Raw genomic sequence first — 17,160 nt, 5'->3', positions numbered from 1 at the left:
GCGTGTCCTTTTGAAAATGGTTAATTCAACATAACCTTCCTTACAATCCGTACCATGGTAGCACAGGTTTCTGGACCAAAATTTGGTTGTTGTCTGGGAATTTAGACCCTTAAAACGCCAGAAGGATCCAACGAACCAAACTTGACTTTCTCTAGCAAAAGCCTGGATACCCTGACCCTTATTCACCAAGGAAGTGCTAAAGCACAAGTACGTACCAAAAACGTATTTCTGCGTACGAAAGCTCGAGTGTGCTCATTTAAACGTGATAGAAAATAGTCTTTTCCATACACAAGATAAGGTTTGGAAATTTGCTAGACAACATACTAGAGATATTGCGCGCGGTATTTGCTTAAGAAGTGATTCCGAGATTCTGTCTAACTCGAAGGATATCGCTAATCTTTTTGCATGTCACTTTAGTGGTTGTTTTTTCTCAGATGCGCCTGAAGATAGTGCATTTCTTGATGATCCTATCTACTCTGATCTTTTGCGTTAAACCAGGTCACGGTTTGGAAATCATGGTGGCTATAAAGAAATTAAAGCCGAAACTGACATCTGGTACAAATTATGTGCCTAACTATATTCTTAAAGGTTGTTCAAATCTTTTTGCGCCTATCTTAGAGCATATATTTAATATATCAATGTCTAAGGGTGTATTTCCATCAATGTGTAAAGCGTCTATTGTTGTTCCTCTACATAACGCTGGGGTATACTTCGCAAGTTGGGAACTATCACCCCGTATCCTTGCTTTGTTCTTTTGCAAAGGTGTTTGAGATAGTTACGCCCACCCGTCTTTCTTTTTATCTTAAGCGACGTATTACGTCTCACCAGCATGGTTTCATCAAGGAAAGCTTGGTCGAGAAAAACCTGTGTACCTTTCTTTATTATTCAGTACCTTTCGTTTGCAATCGCGGTCAAGTTGACGTTGTTTATTTTAACCTCTCGAATGCCTTCGATAAGGTGAACCACGTTTTTCTATTGCACAAATTGTCACGAAATGGGGCTCCTCCTATGAATTTGAAACGGCTTGAAAGCTACCTGAGTGAAAGTCGCTGCGTTGTACGCATTTTAAATAATTTCTCTGATCCTTTTTGCCCGTCACTGGGATTACCACGGGGCTCCAGTTTGGGTCCACTTTTGTTTCTGATTTTTATCAGTGGCATATCTACTTTCGTGGTAAACTCAAACGTGTTGTTATTCGTGGACGATATCAAGCTGATTTTGAGTATTCGTTAGATTTGCGACTGTGACCTTCTGCAGAGTGACACATATTTTTAACTGGTGTCAGGAAAATTGTTTAATCATTAATCCAGAAAAAAAAGGTCTTGTCTTTCAGTAAAAAAACGTTTAATTGCGCAGTATTCGTACTCACTTGATGACAGGTGTATTTTAGGAGTTTGATCGCTTCGTGAAATTGGAGTTTACTTTGACACTACTCTTTCTTTTCGATGCCGTATCGCCCACTTTCTGTGTTCTGCATTTAGATTACTGGGAAGGATTATTAACTAAACAGTTTGTGAACTATGCCTGCCTCCTTCGTTTGCTCTGTTCTCTTATCAGATCTAAACTAGATTTTGGCTCGGAAGGGTGGAATTCGGTCACTGCACATGCAGGCAAAATAGAGTGAGTTCAGAGACGCCTAGTGCGTACAATCTATGACAAATACCTTGGCCGTAGGCATTTTTACAACTATGAACTCCTGCTTGATAAATTATGCATTGAGTGTCTATCCCTCAGAAGATTATCGCGCGATGTTGCCTTTTTACATAGATTAATTCACAGGGGGAATTGACTTAACAAGTTTACCCACAGTGAGTTTGAACGTACCGGTTCGCTCAAATAGGAGAGCTATCACTTTTTATCCCCACAAGCAACGCATGCTATCACCAGCAACAAGAATGCAGGTACGTGTAAACAATCTCGGGCATGAAAATTTTGATATTTTTAATAACTGCGTAAATCTTAATACACAATTAGAAGAGATTATTTTCCGTCGTTAGTAATGCACTGTCGTGCTTTGCTGCATGCTAGTTTTATTGTTATGGCATTTTTTTAAAATAACTATTGCAGAGCAAGTTCTACAACTCTACAAGTGTTTCACTGTGCCACATTGAGAAGCATTAGTGGTTGTTTATTGGCACAAATAAGGGCTTTATGATGATGATGAAAATTACTGTTTTTTTATAAACAGCGTTTTCTCTATTTGCTTCATTTTCGATGGTGTCATGAAGGTACTACCCTGCACAAGGCGCCTATCCCTAGTGACAAAACCTTTTTTATGAGAAATTTCTTGTGTCCAATAAACGCCATATGAATCATAAAATATATATAAGAACATATTAAAACCATATAAGAACTATATAAGAACATATAAGAACATATAAGAACCATATAAGAAACTTCCAAGAAACTCTTCACAATGTTATTATATGACTCTTGTATGTTCTTATGTATCTTATACAGTGCTTAGTTATTATATGGTTCGTATATATGTTGTATGATTCATATGTGTTTTATGGCCATAGATATTTCTCATATAAATAAGATTTTTTCAATAGGAATAGTTTAGTAAACCTCTTGATAAAATTAATATATTATTGTCATGAACTGTCTGGGGCGTGCCAAAGCCAAGCATTGCCAGGACTTGCATTGCAGACTCAAATCCGTAGCGCATAGAGGCTTATGAGTCTCGTTGCGGTGACATCGAGCAATACAGCAAACTAACATCTGGATGCTCGGGCTGCGCATCGGTTTCTGTCTTCACCAGCCATCAAGAGACACACACTTAGGTGATGACAGCTATCGGAGTGGAGAGACTGAATTTCGGAAAGGGTCTACTCTGAATCGGTTTTAACGTCGCAACTTTGGGCCGAAATTGCCAAACAAGTGCCGGATTTGGGTACCATCGCCGGTTCTTCGGTTTATAAGTGAAATCTTTTGCTCAAGACTGCCACTTTGGCTATATGTGGCAAGCCGAATAACAACCATAAAATTGAGAAAAAAAGTTATTTGGCCCTAATTAACAGCCTAGACAAAAAAAAAACTATTTGGCTCAAGTTAGGCCCCTGTAATTGCCAGGCGCTTGTGCCGAGTTATTGGCGTTTGTCCGGCGTGCAGAGGGCGTATGCATATTTCCGAGAGCCTGCGTTTTTGCAAATGCACGCAAAATTTCGGTTTGGTCACTAATGGTCTAGCACCCCCAAAAAGCTTCTAGACGTTGCGCGATAAAAAGAAAAAAAAAACGCGATGATGCTCACTTGCACATTTCGGTCACGTTGTAAGCTTGGTCCACCTTCTCTGGACTTGCCGCCACTGCAGCTGAGAGTAGATACCTGTCTCCAAGGGCTTGCTTTAGTGCCTGCACGCAGAACCGCGATTCGTTTCTATGTTGAGAGCAAGTCGCCTGCTTCTTGCGCAGGAGTAGCGGCGACGTCAGAGCGACGCCGAGCTGTGATTGGCTGATGGAAGAAAATAGTGGGTAGACCTAATTGCTAGACGTCTTGAGGTCTATCCACTATCCTTTCAATCAGAACCAATCAGAGCTCGGCGTTGTTCTGACGTCACCGCTGCTCTTGCGCGAGGAGCAGACGACTTGCTTTCCGCATACGCATTTTTCTGTTAGATTCGAACCAATTATAGCCGCTGGTAACCCCTAAGAAACACGGGGGCGTGGCACGTTCCGGCCTTGTTTCGATCGTTCTGCAGTCGATCGAATTGTGGCTTGAGACATCGAATGACAAATCACAAAGCAAGAAGAGTTAACACGAGAAACCACGCGCTGCGTATCTTTAAAACTGTGACTATAAACGGCCACGCTTTTTTTCAGGATAAGACGTTTTTGTCGTAAGATGTTCGAGCACCAAATTGGAAGGGCGGGGGGGGGGGGGGGGGGAGTTTATCTTAATACAATAGGGTTAGTATTAATGGAAATAAAAAAAGAATTAAAGGTAGGCAGGAAAACAAAACTGTGTCAGTGTAATTGAAAAATTATATATTTTCTTCTTTCTCTGTGTTGCATTTTCTACTGTTCCTATTATTAGCCATTCAATATTCTGTACGCGAAAAGGAAACAACATGTACTTCGGAGCTTGCTTGGTCTTAAAATACTTAATGATCAACTTGAACGAAAGTGACCACAACCTCTACTCAAAGCACAGTGCTGTCACGGTGAGTTCATTGTTTATTCGTATGTTCGATGAATATGAGCCCAGTACCACAGTGCTGCTCACATTGATTCGATGAGGCCCTACCCGGTTCGGAACTCAAACTCTGCCCAACCTTGCGCAGGGTGACGGAACCAGATCCCGACCTTTAAATGATTTAATGGTATCGCTTTTTTTCTTCTTCGGTATTTCCTTGTCCGGAGTTGTTTCGCGTACTCACCTTGAGCAGTAGAATATAATTGCCGTAGTCCTCAGGAGCACCTCCTCTGTCCGTCGGGTATTCCCAGTCCAGATCGAAACCGTCGAACCGGTAGCGGTTCAGAAAGGCAACCACGCTGTCCACGAAGGTCCGGCGCCCTGCCTCGGTTGAAGCCATGACGGAATAGTTCTTGGAGCCCTCGTTCCAGCCGCCGATGGCAATGATTGTCCTCAGCTGAGGGTTGGTCGTTCTAAGGTCGTTCAGCTTCCTCAGCATGTCTGCCGAAGGGAAGGGGGATTGTAGACATCCGCAAGTATTGTCCCAATCAATTATACAATTGAATATTTGTTTTATTGACATTCTTTGATAAAAAAAACATGTAGGTGTCCCGAATAGAAGTTTCAAATCGGCGGACTGCCTGCTTGAGCATGCTATAACCATTGACATTTTAGGGAACACATGAAGTGCGTTATTATGTTCGCATTTCTGGATTATATAATGATTTTAGGGAAATTCTCCAAGGTGGAGAAGATTCACGTAAGAATAAGTTTACTTCTACCTGAAATGAAGCGAAGCTCGCGTCTTCTAGTCGACTAGATAGCCGCCGAAAACAAATTCGCCTTGCCCAGGACTCAATCCCGGGACCTCTTTCGAAACTAGCGGAGCGTTCTACAAACTGAGCTAACCATGAGCTAGCGGTTAATACAGCTTTACTGACGGCTGCCTCCCGGTAAGCTCAGTTGGTAGAGCGCCCAGCCAGTCTTAGAAAGGTCTCGGGATTGGCTCCTGCACTAAAAGTTTTTTTTTTTTTTTTTTTAAGCTACTATTAGTTGTTCATAGATGGCGGGAGCTGCGTCTCATTTCAGATGGAAGCTCACGTTTCTGGCTTTGTGGTTCGTTCCTCAGTGTTTCTAACGGATAACGCCGCAATCGCAAACGCTGCAGGATCACGTGACGCCCCGTCACGCTACCTAGGCAGAAAGTCTGCTGACTACCTCTGACCTGCCACAATTACTTTGAAATCATCGTAAGAAAGAAATAAAAATTTCTACATGTTTGTTGGGCGTGCGAACAGAAAAAAGTTGGAGCTCCAGTGCACGTTATGAAGGTGGTTGGACAGCGAAGCTGTCTTATCACCTGCAACGATTGGTCGAAATGTACACTATAGAGCATAAAAAAAATGCAGTATAAAATCTTTTTATGGCAAACGACACCAGGTTTTGCTCCAGTCTTTGACGTCCCAGAGAACTTCCGGTTTATAAAAAGAATGAACAAAGGCCACCACTGCCTATACGCTCCGTGCGGGAACTATAGGGGGCGCTTTGAAAAACGCGCTTAGCGCCGCTAGCGGAGGAGCTGGCGTTCGACAGTGAGGCGCGCTCAGCAGCGTGCGCGCCTTTTCGGGTGCGAAGCTGTGGCGGCGAAAGCGCGCACGGACGGAACTTTTGCTTTTTGAGCCGATAAGTTGAGGGTGACGTTGCGTGAGTGCTGGGGCAGATATAAAAAGGGCATTTAGCTGTTCTCCGCTTCTTATATATTGAATTTGAGTCGTTATTAGGGGTAATTTCTTTAGTTGTGGTCGAAAAACCGGTTTGAGCAATTTTACGAAAAGCAAGACGGCCGCCACCATAATTGCTCTCAGTGGGAAATTTGTTTCGCTCGTCGCTGTAAACGTAGGACTGATGGGACGATGATATTTGGAGGAGAGTGAGATGTTCACTAAGTTTGTGCACTAAGTGGGCCAGCGTTTATGAAGACAGAAGGTGTGAAAGTTATGGTTCGAACGAATGAAGGAATAAAGCTGTCGGGAATATCTAATATTGGACCCAAAATGTTGTGTTATAACCGGGCTGTGCGAAGTGCAGATTTGGACACACAGGTTCTGGGAACATAACCGTAACTTGACACAGCACTCAATATAAAACATAGGTGGCATAGGGAAACCAGGTGGAAATTTGGTTTAGGCGGGGCTACTGAAAGGGAAACGGTTTTGACTGTGAAAGGGCTGTCAAGAGAATACCATTCGTCGTGGGAGATGGAGACTTTACAGGAAGGAAGGGGCTAGTGCACTGTACCTCCAATCGAAACAACTTTACGAAAGGTGGTTTCAAAGCCGAGAAAACCAAGTTGCCGGCCAACACACGGTTTGGCCGTCAAATGCTTTTGCGGTCTGCTGTTGTGTAGTAATCTGGTTGTGCGAGGTGCTGATTTTCGGCACACAGGTACTTCGACAACCTTAATTTGACAAAACACTTATTATGTCTAAAAGAAGTGGCGTAGTTTAACTAGGTACAAATATTTTTGGGCGGCGTAACCGGTCTCTATTTAGGAAACCGGTTTTTACCGTCAAAGGCTGTCAAGGGAATACCATTCGTCATGGCCGGGAGGTGCACACTTTACAGGTAGGAAGGGACCAGTGGACGGTACTTCTAGTTCGAACAACTTCACCATAGGTGGCTCTAAGGTCGAGAAAAAAAAATTGTTATCTACAAGACTCGGGGTGTCAGCGTTTCCACATCCAAAAGGAGGCTGATCAAAAAAGAAAACACACCACATAAACTTCCATACGCAAACATCGATTGTCCAGTGATTCCAAGTTTCGTTGTAGTTTTCCTTAGATTCATATTTGTCACTTTTTGTACTGTCCGAATCTTTCTTCATGAGGTACAGATTGCGTGCCGTACTGGTCCGGAAATATCATCGTCACGTAGGATAGGGACGAAACTTCTTTGGAGGGCATTCCTTCAACAAAATTCGCACTGCATACCCGCGAGTGTGGGATGGAATTTCAGTTCGAGCTGAGATATGTAGCGTTACTGGTACGAAAACAAACGCAGAGCGCAAAGCGGCAGTGTAGAATATGTCAGCCGTGCCGACACAGTGGAAAGACATGCTCGGGAGACCAAATTTCTCGCGTCGTACGGCACGGGTCCATCGTTGTCGCTGTCCCACAAAACATCGTCGTGGTGAAAAATTGTGAAACTTCGTCCCCACGAGATACGACGCATAACTATTGGAGCACTTAACGACGCAGCAGTTCATGCTGTCAACCCAGCGCAACCACACCGCTCCGACTTCAATCCGTACCAATGTACGCGGCGTGGTCGCGTGGTTTCGTTTCGCTGGGGCTCTCACTGCTCTCACTGCCTACCATCGGTAACGGCCGCGCGGCGGCGCGCCGGTCGCGTCGCACGGAGTATATAGTGTAGGTGGAACGTTTAAGCACCAGTTCTCCAGGTGAACGCCAAAAGAACCAAGGAGTGAAAGATCTGTTAAAATGTTTCAAATATTCTTGTAAACCACCTTGCCTCCTCCAAGATCTAATATTCTACAGCCGAAGGCCCTCGTTAAATCTCCAACTTTGTTGCCCGCGTAGCATTTATGCTTCCTAGCACTGGTGACATAAGTAAGCTCAATAGACTTTGCAAAGACGGTGCGACCGGAAGTCGCTTTGAACGCGAGCGGCAGTTCATGTTTGTAAACAGCAAAAGTGTCTATACCAAATGATTGACGAAACAAATGCACTGTACCAAAACTTTTTATATATGAAAGGCTAGTGACGCCACTCCCCACGCCGCAAGCTGCCGTCGCTACGGCAGCTTGCGAATCAGTAACCTTTACCGGGAAAACGTGTGCGGCGAGCGCTACGTGCTTCACGTTATCAGCAGGAGCGCCTTATCACCAATTATCTAGTTCGGACGCTCGTTTTGTGCTTGTTCTTTATTGAAACGACTGTTGTGCTGTATGTTGTACGCGTGATGTATGCACTTTTCGCTGCAATCCCTGAAGGTTCTTTTGTTTTCCGTGAGGACGACGACATGATACAATTCTAGAAATCTGACCTATGAGTCATTTATTGGGCAGGAGATCGAACTATAGGGGGCGCTCTGACCCGTTTGTTTTCCCCACGCTCGGTGCTTACTCAACACAAGGCCTGTGCACATGCCGACAGGCCTTATGGGCATGTCCATGTCATCTTCTACAATAGAGCGCGGGACGCAGTTTAATGTAAAAAATACAAACAATTGCCAAAGCAACGTTAAGTGCCGGATCTTTCCTCAGAGAATGCGTGCTTGTCCCACTTCGGCTTTTGTGCTGAACTGGGACCGTGCATGCTGCATTCTTCATGCAGGCCTTAGTAAAACAAAAGAGCCCCTCCTCCCCCTCACCGGAGAACACGAACTCCAGCCGAACGCTGACGCCGCGTTCGGTTATGTCGGCCGAGCGCTGAATCATTGTGTTTGTTGTCCCCATCCGTGTAGTTCTAAAGTTAACCCCTTGAGGCGTCACGGTCTGCCCTCCTCCCCAATAGGTTCGCTGTAAAAAACACTGTATATATTGTTCGAGAGATGTGTAGGTGCTCACCTTTGCCTCCGCCATCAGGAAGCTCGAGCCAGGGGTCGAACAGGGTGATTCTGTTATCCAGGATCTTGGTGAAGGCGTACACAATGTGCGTGCACATGAATGGGTCTATCTGGTCGACGGCAAACGCACACTGCATCGGACGGTAGGCGGACCAGCTTCCCCAGTAGCACAGCATGATCTTTTCGTCCTTGGCTGGAAAGTGGTCGATCACGGAAACTCACCAAAGGCGACATCATATACGCTCTTCAATATTACATTATATTATCAAAGCAAAATATTAGAGTTTAACGTGCCAAACCAACGAAAGGCCTCTGGCACGCACCAGCGGAGGGCTGAGGAATATTTGGACGCTTTGCCTTGGAGACACTGGGGTGGCATATTTATATAAATGGTTTGAATAGAAAGCGGAGGTTGAAGTTCTACTTAGAGGCATTCATTTACCAACGTATCAATCGGGGACCGAATCATATCCTTGCCGGGTTTTATTGCTCATCTGACGGACCTTTACAACCCCCGAGCACCAAAGAAAGTCAAATAAAAAAAAGAAAAGAAGTAATAAAACAATTAGTAAGAAAATTATAAAACGCGGGCCTTATGCTGTTTGCTGCGTCCAATTGAATTTTGCCCAAACTCTCATTCATCCCGTGGGTGAATGATTTAAATTTATGGATAAAATATACCTCTCCCCACTTTCTTTCGCGACCGGAGCTGAACACAAATTGAAGAAGCACGACTGTTATTGCATCAAAAGTGTGATTCGGGAGCTTCATGTGTATAGAGAATAGAAGTCGTAAAAGAGAGTTGCGTGTGGTTTGTGATTGTTGAATCGCAGCCTTAAAGGGGTCTCGGTCTGGCCAACGTAGTGCACGTCGCAGAGGTTGCATCGCGACACGAAGATGACATTTTTCGAGTCGCAGTTGAGGGTTGTTGCATTCATTTTGAGCGAAAAATTTGATTTGGCGCTTTTAATCTCGTAGGTGCGTACTTTATGGTCGCAAACCTGGCACAGGGACTTTCCGCAAGGCTGGCAACCAAACGTTGGAGAAGCTGAGCTTTTGGAGTGCACCAATATGTTTTTTTAGGGTTTCTGTCTCGCCGGTAGACTACCCATGGTGGTTCCGGAAACAAGTTGCTAGGCCTGTCGCTCTGCTACAAGATCCTAAAGTATTTCCTTGATACGTTATTTAAATACGGAAGGCTGGCCGAATAGGTGACTACCACGTTGGCGTGTTAGTTTTTACGTACGGTGGGCCGAGGGTGGTTAATAAGTTGATGTCTATCCAGTGTGCGGACACTTTCGATGACCTTGTCAACCACTGCAAGAGGATAATTTTCCTCCAAGTACACCGTTTTTAATTCTTCTTTGTTTCGATCAAAATCAATCAAGTTGGAACAAATTAGTTTGAGTCTATGGGCTTGGGAGTGTGGAAAGTGTGGAAAAGAGTTTTGTTTCATTGGCTTGGTTTGCAATGTTTCGTGTGAGAACTGTTAAAGTCAAGGCACTGTTGGCGGTCTGTGCGTTTTCGGTAGAGTTTCGTTCAGAAGTTTTTGTCGTGAATTTTTATGGTTGCGTTTAAGAAATTTATGTCAGTTGCAGACTAACAAATGCGAAAATCGCATAATAGGATGAAAGGTGTCGAAATCAACAATAAATGTTAAATGTAATCTTTATAATATGGCCGCCTTGCTGTGCGGCCAAATTATAAAGATATCGTCAATATACCTTTTATAAACTAGTGGTTTAATAAACTATGTTAGACAAACCGAAACTCTAGATTGGCCTTAAAAAGATTCGCATAGTTTGGGGTCATCTTTGTGCCCATTGCCGCGCCCTAACCTGGAGATAGTGCTTCCCTTGAAATTCAAAGTTGTGTTATGAAACTAGTTTAATTAGTGTTGCAAGAACGTTACCGTTCACACCGTCGTTTCGTAGGCTTGTGTTATAGGCACTTAGTACTGCATCGACCGTCCGCTGAGAAATATTCGTGAAGTGGGCGTCCCTATACACGAGATTAAAAGCGCCAAATCAATTAACGCAAGTCTCAACTGTGATTCGGAAACTGTTATCTTTGTGTTGCGATGCAAGTTCTGCGACATGGACTACGTTGGCCAGACCGAGAACCCTTTCAAGCTGTGATTGGACAATCACGACTAACACGTCAACTCTCTTCCACACATTCCCCTTTCCAGACACATTAAACACTCGAATAACACTTTTGATGCGATAACAGACATGCTTCTTCAATCTAAGTTCAGCTCCGATCGCGATTGCTGATCTTTTATTATTATTAATATTTGTTTGTTTTATTTGACCTTCTTTGGTGCTCGGAGTGATGTACTGTTCCGTGAGATTAGCGATAAAACGGACGTATCCTAGCCGCGTGGGCTGGCGTGAACTCGATAAGGATAATTCCCGTTATTTATAAAACGTAGGTACGAACTCATCCTTAACCTTTTGAGCGGGCGCGCAATAGCTGGCATTCCCATCGAAACTTTCTTATTTACATATAGGTGCAGTAGAGGAATGTAAAGCAATGGGCCGCAAAAAGTTGATACAAATAAGGCGTGTATTAAGAGTTTATAAGAAGGAAGTTTCATATATGACGTCATGTTCAACTTCCTTCCTCAGTACACGCATTATTTCTATATATAAATTTTATATAGTCGTGGAAAACCCCTAAATCAGTAACTTACTAAGGGTAAAAGCTGAGCTAGTTGGTTCTGAGACTCAGCTTTTACCCTTAGTAAGTTACCTTTCTTGTTACCTGAGCACACCCTATGTTAGATGTCCCTAAATCAGTAAATTTCAGAACGTCCTGAAGCATGTGAAAAGCGGGGAGGGCGGGGGGGGGGGGGGGGGGGGAGCATTCAAATCATGACTTGTGCAGCAGGCATAAGGCGGCGATACGAAAACGTAGCCTCTCATCATCAACCGTCCTTATATTGAACGATTTAGGGTTTTTCATGAAGCTCCGAAAGCTTTCGATATGAATTATATCATTTACCAAATTTTAATTAGTAAATCGTAGATAAGTATTTTGCTTGACTGTATGTTTTTTTTCTTCTTTTTCTCAATTCGCAATGTCCGCTCTAGCTTGCAGTTCTTCCGAAAAGAGTTCTTCTCAAACTCTCTAATTTTAGGAATTTTTGAATGTCGTCTCTAAACACCCGCTATAAGATTAAATTAAATTCAGGGCATTTTTCTAGTCATCGAAACTTCAGTGATTTATAAATGAATTTTTATATAAATTAGTGTCCGAGTTTTTTGACGGGGCAGTGGGAATAATCACGGACACTTTGTACTCTGCAGTTTAATTACCCAAGCTGATATTAGAATAATGAGAAGAACAAAAAAAAAAATACATTTCACTTCGTGCTAATCAGTAGCGAATCGAAGTGTTTTGATTGGCCATTGAATAGCACAAAGTGTAATTTAATTTTTTTTTTGTTATTCTCGTATCAGCTTGGGTATCGCAATCTGCTCCTTCAGCCACCCTTGACGTTTCGTTGGCGCAAGATATTTATTGTCCTTGAACCTTATCGGTTCCATATCGCGTGCCTTTGAAGGACACGAAATATCCAACACATGACGTTCGAGGATGTTAAACATCCCGTTCCAAAGAAACGTCAAGGGTCTCTGAAGGAGCAGATTGCGAGTGACTGCTAACCGATATGATAGCGACGAAACATCTTTGGCTGGCTCAGGGGATTTCTTTTTAATATCAGTTTCGGTGTCAAGATGGATAGGCAGTCTATACTGCCAACTGAATAGCGTGAAGCACGTTTCATTCCTGACCAATAGAAACTTGCGTGTGCCAGTTAAGCGAATAATTAACAAAACAATTACGCGAGCCTGATCATGCCGACAGAGATCAGGGAGAACATAATGTGTACAGCGGAAAGTACCAGCTAGCAGGTCCACCTCGTAGAGATCGACTTCACGTGGTCACGTCACGTTAACCTCCTCGCGAAATTTTTTGCCGGTGAATTGACATCACGTGACAAATTTTCTGGCTAAATTTAGCGAAGAAACCACTGTGTCGATTCTTTGTGGAGGTTTTATTACTTTTTTTCCTTCGTGAATTCGGCTGAGAACACATTCTGTGTTAATAGTGTATGCTAACTTTATACCGAGTAGATATAGAGAATGTACAGTATGTTTTGAGCTGCGCTTGGTTAGCGTGACATGGACGCGGTAACACGTGACGCCGTGACGTCATAATGTCACGTGACAACCGTCACGCTGATGACGTCGCACAAACACCTTATTCGCTAAACGTAGCGGGACGAAAGTTCGCTAAATTTGGCCGGCGTGTGACGGTTTTGTTGTGTCGTCACACTTTCCTCGGGGATCTGAGTGGGATCTTAAAGGCCGACGTACACTTCGCGCTTTCCACTTTTTCCCTCTCCCCAACTTGGCTGCGCTCGCAGCTTAGGAGAGGGGAGCGCTACGTCTTCTAGGACTGACATAGGACTTACACCTCTCGATTCTAGACGCGCTGTAGAACGACTTGAGCTTTTACACTCTCCAGAAAAAGGTATATTCTTACACCCTTTGCCCGATATACGATACCCCAAAACCTCAGTTAGACGTACAGCGCACTGACATCAAACAGACGGCCCCAACGTTTACGAGGGGCTTAAAAACGGTGATATATACGTAATTAAACAGCTAAATTAAGTATCAAAGACTACAGAAAAAAAAAGCACTGAAGTTTCGCAGTAGTGCTAAAAAAAACTACTACTTTTTTATGTTAGTAACACGTACATTACCTATTATAATAAGCTGTACCACTGGGCTATCAAGCCTCTCGTGAAAGTGTGTACGTCGATTCGACGTCAGGGGGTGGGGGGCACGCTGTACGTCCAACTGAGGTTTTGGGGTATCGTATATCGGGCAAAGAATGTAAGAATATAACTTTTTTTCTTTTTTTTTTTTTTGAGAGTGCACACAAAATAGTGAATAGTAAATGCGCACTTAATCGGGAAGAATAGGTTGATTTTGTTACTCAATCATGCAATCGAAACTTCCATCCTTTAAATCTTGTACCGTACAGAGCCCACCTTTACTGTTTTAAATATAATTTTTTTCCTCGAACGATAGAAAACTGGAACAATATAAATGGGTCAGTCCGTTATCTAGATTCTGATAGATTTATATTAGAAATACAATAGGTTCGTTGGTATGGTGCCTGTGACTCTACTAGTGAAGTGTATGTGATTTTTCCTGCGCTCTTTTTCAACTATATTGCATTTTTTCGCGGCTTTCTTAGTTCTACTGGGTGTGTACATCTTTAATTTTTTGCCTTTCTGGATTCATATGTATGTTTTCTTTCCTCTCCTGCGACTACCTTATCAATTCGACAAAAACCCCGAGACTGGGACAAAAAGGGACGAACAAACACAAAGTCTTTGAGACTTTGTGTTTGTCCGTCCCTTTTTGTCCCAGTCTCGGGGTTTTTGTCGAAATGTTTAACCACCACCAGCTCGTTTGCGCCCTTACCTTTTGTTTACCTTATCAAAATCGCAGAATTGTAAAAAAAAAAAAAAAGTTATAATACATAAGGGGATTGTCTTCCCTGCAAGAAACCGAGTTGGTACGTCGGCGTTTAAACAAATGATGTATTAATATAAATTTATTAGTGAATTGTAGGTAATTAGTTCGCTCGCTGTCGCGTCACTCTTGCCCTAATGAGCGCCGCGGTCTTTAACGTTTCTCTGAATTGAGCGTTGTCATCGTCATCACTATCTTCCGTTTTTTTTTATGTGCTCACAAACAGCTAAGATTTTTTAGGAGCATTTCAAAAGAATTTTTACTCGAAACAAAACGCGTAGTGGTTTCTCACAGTATGGAAGACCCATATGCATCGCGGCAGATTATGTGGGGGGGAATCCCACTTGGGCAAGACGCAGTGCATTTTAAGCGTGGGAACAGAAGGAAAGTGTATTGATTTCCTTGCCCCAAGTAGTTTTGTCTTGTCCGCGACAACTCCTGCGCAGCCGCCTTAAACTGCCTAGCTTGGATGGGTCTGTCATGCTGATGAAGACCACAATCTGAATCGGAGCGTGTGAAGAACTGATATGCGTACCTTGGCTTCCGCATACCGTGAGAGACAGTGCTGCGCACAGTAACACGGCAACGCAGGTCCGAGTCGTATTCATAATTTCCAGCGTCCTGCGAAAACCATACGTGAATGTTGTAGACGTTCGGGAAATTTGTCGTCATCTATTTCGCATGGCCACGCGACCCAGAAGAGGCTTTCCGATGGCTATTGCCGTCGAAATGGCTTTCAAATGAGTACTTTGAAACAAGTCATGCACTCTATAAAGATTGCAGTGCTGTTGTTGTAGTAATGTTGAGTCATAGTTGATTTCTTTCTACTTTTAGCCAAGATAAAAGTCTTAAGTATAGCGTTGCAATTCAAACAAATGTTGAATTCGAAAATGACTTTGGCTGGATCAAGTTTTATTAAGCCAATTTTAAATTCTCCAATAACAAAAGAGAAATAGATTTTCACACTGCGTTTATTTGAACAAGTAATAACTATAGTTTTGATACACTGTCTTCTTTTGCATCATAAAACGCGACAATTAATCCTAGCAGGCCTTGGTTTCTTTGTCGGAAAACAAGCTAAATTTCTCGTGCAAAAGAAGTTATCTATTTAATTTACACTTTAGTTTTGTTTTGTATAACAGACGTGATACTTCGAGAAATCTAATGTTACTTTTGGTTCAAACTGGGTTTGATTTTTCTCCTTAATTCACTAAACGTAAATCGCTTTATCAATAAAAAAGGAACAAGGGAAGGAAGAGAAGAAGAAATTATTTAGTATTTTGCGGAATATGCGCCGTAAAAACTTGTCGTTGCTCGCCTCGTGCGTTTGTTTACACCCAAAACGTTTTTTTTTTGTTTCATCTGACCTTAACATGACGGGTGCGCTTTCCTGCTTGGTCATCGCGCGTTCTTAATGTTACCCTTCGATCGGCCTGTTCCTGCTTGGATTCCGATACGCCGAAGATGCAATTTGGAACACTTGTTCACCGTATAGTCCGCACCAGGCAAAGCATATTTCGGTTGAAATGGCCATGCATATTTTGGTACGCAATGCATATTTCGGTTGAAAAAGAAAGATCTTCCTTAGATAATCCGCAACTTTTACACCCGCACACGGTGCATAGTTTCTTCTGGTGCCTAGTCCTCATAAAGAAAAAAAGTGTAAATCTCATACAAAGCACACCCTTAAACATGCCTGCTGCATTTGGTCACAAAACAGCTTCTATTGTAGATAAACCATCATCAACCTACTATGTCATTCAGCAAATCCGTGACGTTTCATAATGAACGCCCTATAGAAAAACAAAATCCCCGTATTATTCGCACGGGTAGATTGTCCACACCGAATAAAATAGAAACTTTTAAACGTGTATAATCCGCGAAAATGCGATGCTTTAGGGCAACTGTTATAAAATATATTCTGAAGCCGTTGACGAAAATTTTCAAACCAAGGAGTTGTACTTACTACTGTACCCGTCGTCGATAGTCTCGGGTTCACGATATTACACGACTTACGCGGCAGGTTTCTCTGACCTAGATTGTTAAGTGGGAGACCATGACGTACCGGACAAAGAGAGCACTCGATCCGATAGCCGCTCCAGAGATAGCCTTGCCGATGCAGCGTTTCCTGTGTTATCAGCATCGCGATGTAGCAAAGAATCTGGTGTATCCTGGCGCACCAGCTACGGAGGCCACGGTCCACCTTATCACGATGTTGCACGCGTAAACGTAATAGGGACTGGTACGTTAGATCAATTCATCGCGTAGGTATTATATGTCAAATCTACATTGAGTTAAAAAAAAAATGAGGCGACACGAATTTCATGATTACGATTTATTCTTGGTGCCATGTTTTTGTAGTGTATACTGCGCATGTGGGCAGGTTACCCGGTGGATGCGGGAAATTTTCTCTGCAGTTAAAATAGAGCCGAAAGGTGAGTTTTAAGCTCAGGTGACTGGCTAAGGTGTGGACAAGGAAGTGCACTGTCGCGGTCACATGGCTCGCACATTTTACAAAAGACAGCCTGAGGCGTGATTCTTTTTGTATGACAGTCCTGTCACATTTGTCATAAGCATACACTGAGGCGTGTCTCTTTTCGTGTGACAGTATTGTCATATTGGTCATCAAAAACCTCTGTAGGCATGTTCCTAGCATACTCATGTATAAACCCCACATGCATTGGAACATGCTGAAGGTTGTAGACGATTTTGTTGTCATGTGTACGCAGCAAATCTTTTTTTTTTTTTTTTTTTGCATAACCTACGAGTGGCGCGATTGCGTCAAACTTAATATTCTCGGTGTCACTTCAAAGGGAAAAAAAAGTTTTGCAAACTGTTCATACACCGAGCAAATTATTTCTTACAAGTGTTGGTTGTCGAAG

General features: G+C 43.0%; 1 protein-coding gene across 2 annotated transcripts in view; it reads right to left on the bottom strand.

Annotated features, from left to right (window-relative positions):
* Window positions 1–16,441, bottom strand: part of LOC8051405 (endochitinase) — a 33,852-nt gene extending 17,411 nt beyond the window's left edge. The window contains exons 1-5 of one of the 2 annotated variants that reach the window (XM_040219642.3): window positions 16,245–16,441; window positions 14,814–14,899; window positions 8,725–8,916; window positions 4,381–4,637; window positions 3,255–3,355 (exon numbers count right to left, since the gene is read on the bottom strand). In XM_040219642.3, the coding sequence (XP_040075576.3) occupies window positions 3,255–3,355; window positions 4,381–4,637; window positions 8,725–8,916; window positions 14,814–14,886 (623 nt within the window). In that variant the 5' untranslated portion in view covers window positions 14,887–14,899; window positions 16,245–16,441. Of the gene's footprint in view, window positions 1–3,254; window positions 3,356–4,380; window positions 4,638–8,724; window positions 8,917–9,404; window positions 9,492–14,813; window positions 14,900–16,244 lie in introns of those variants that run through there. The other variant, XM_042288849.1, reaches the window with a different exon arrangement.
* Window positions 16,442–17,160: the final 719 nt, after the last annotated feature.

This window comes from Ixodes scapularis, unplaced genomic scaffold, assembly GCF_016920785.2.
Source record: "Ixodes scapularis isolate PalLabHiFi unplaced genomic scaffold, ASM1692078v2 PGA_scaffold11__112_contigs__length_91849675, whole genome shotgun sequence".
Classification (NCBI taxonomy): Eukaryota; Metazoa; Arthropoda; class Arachnida; order Ixodida; family Ixodidae; genus Ixodes; species Ixodes scapularis.
Note: the sequence above shows the minus strand (reverse complement) of the source record. Positions and strands in the feature narration are given on the sequence as shown.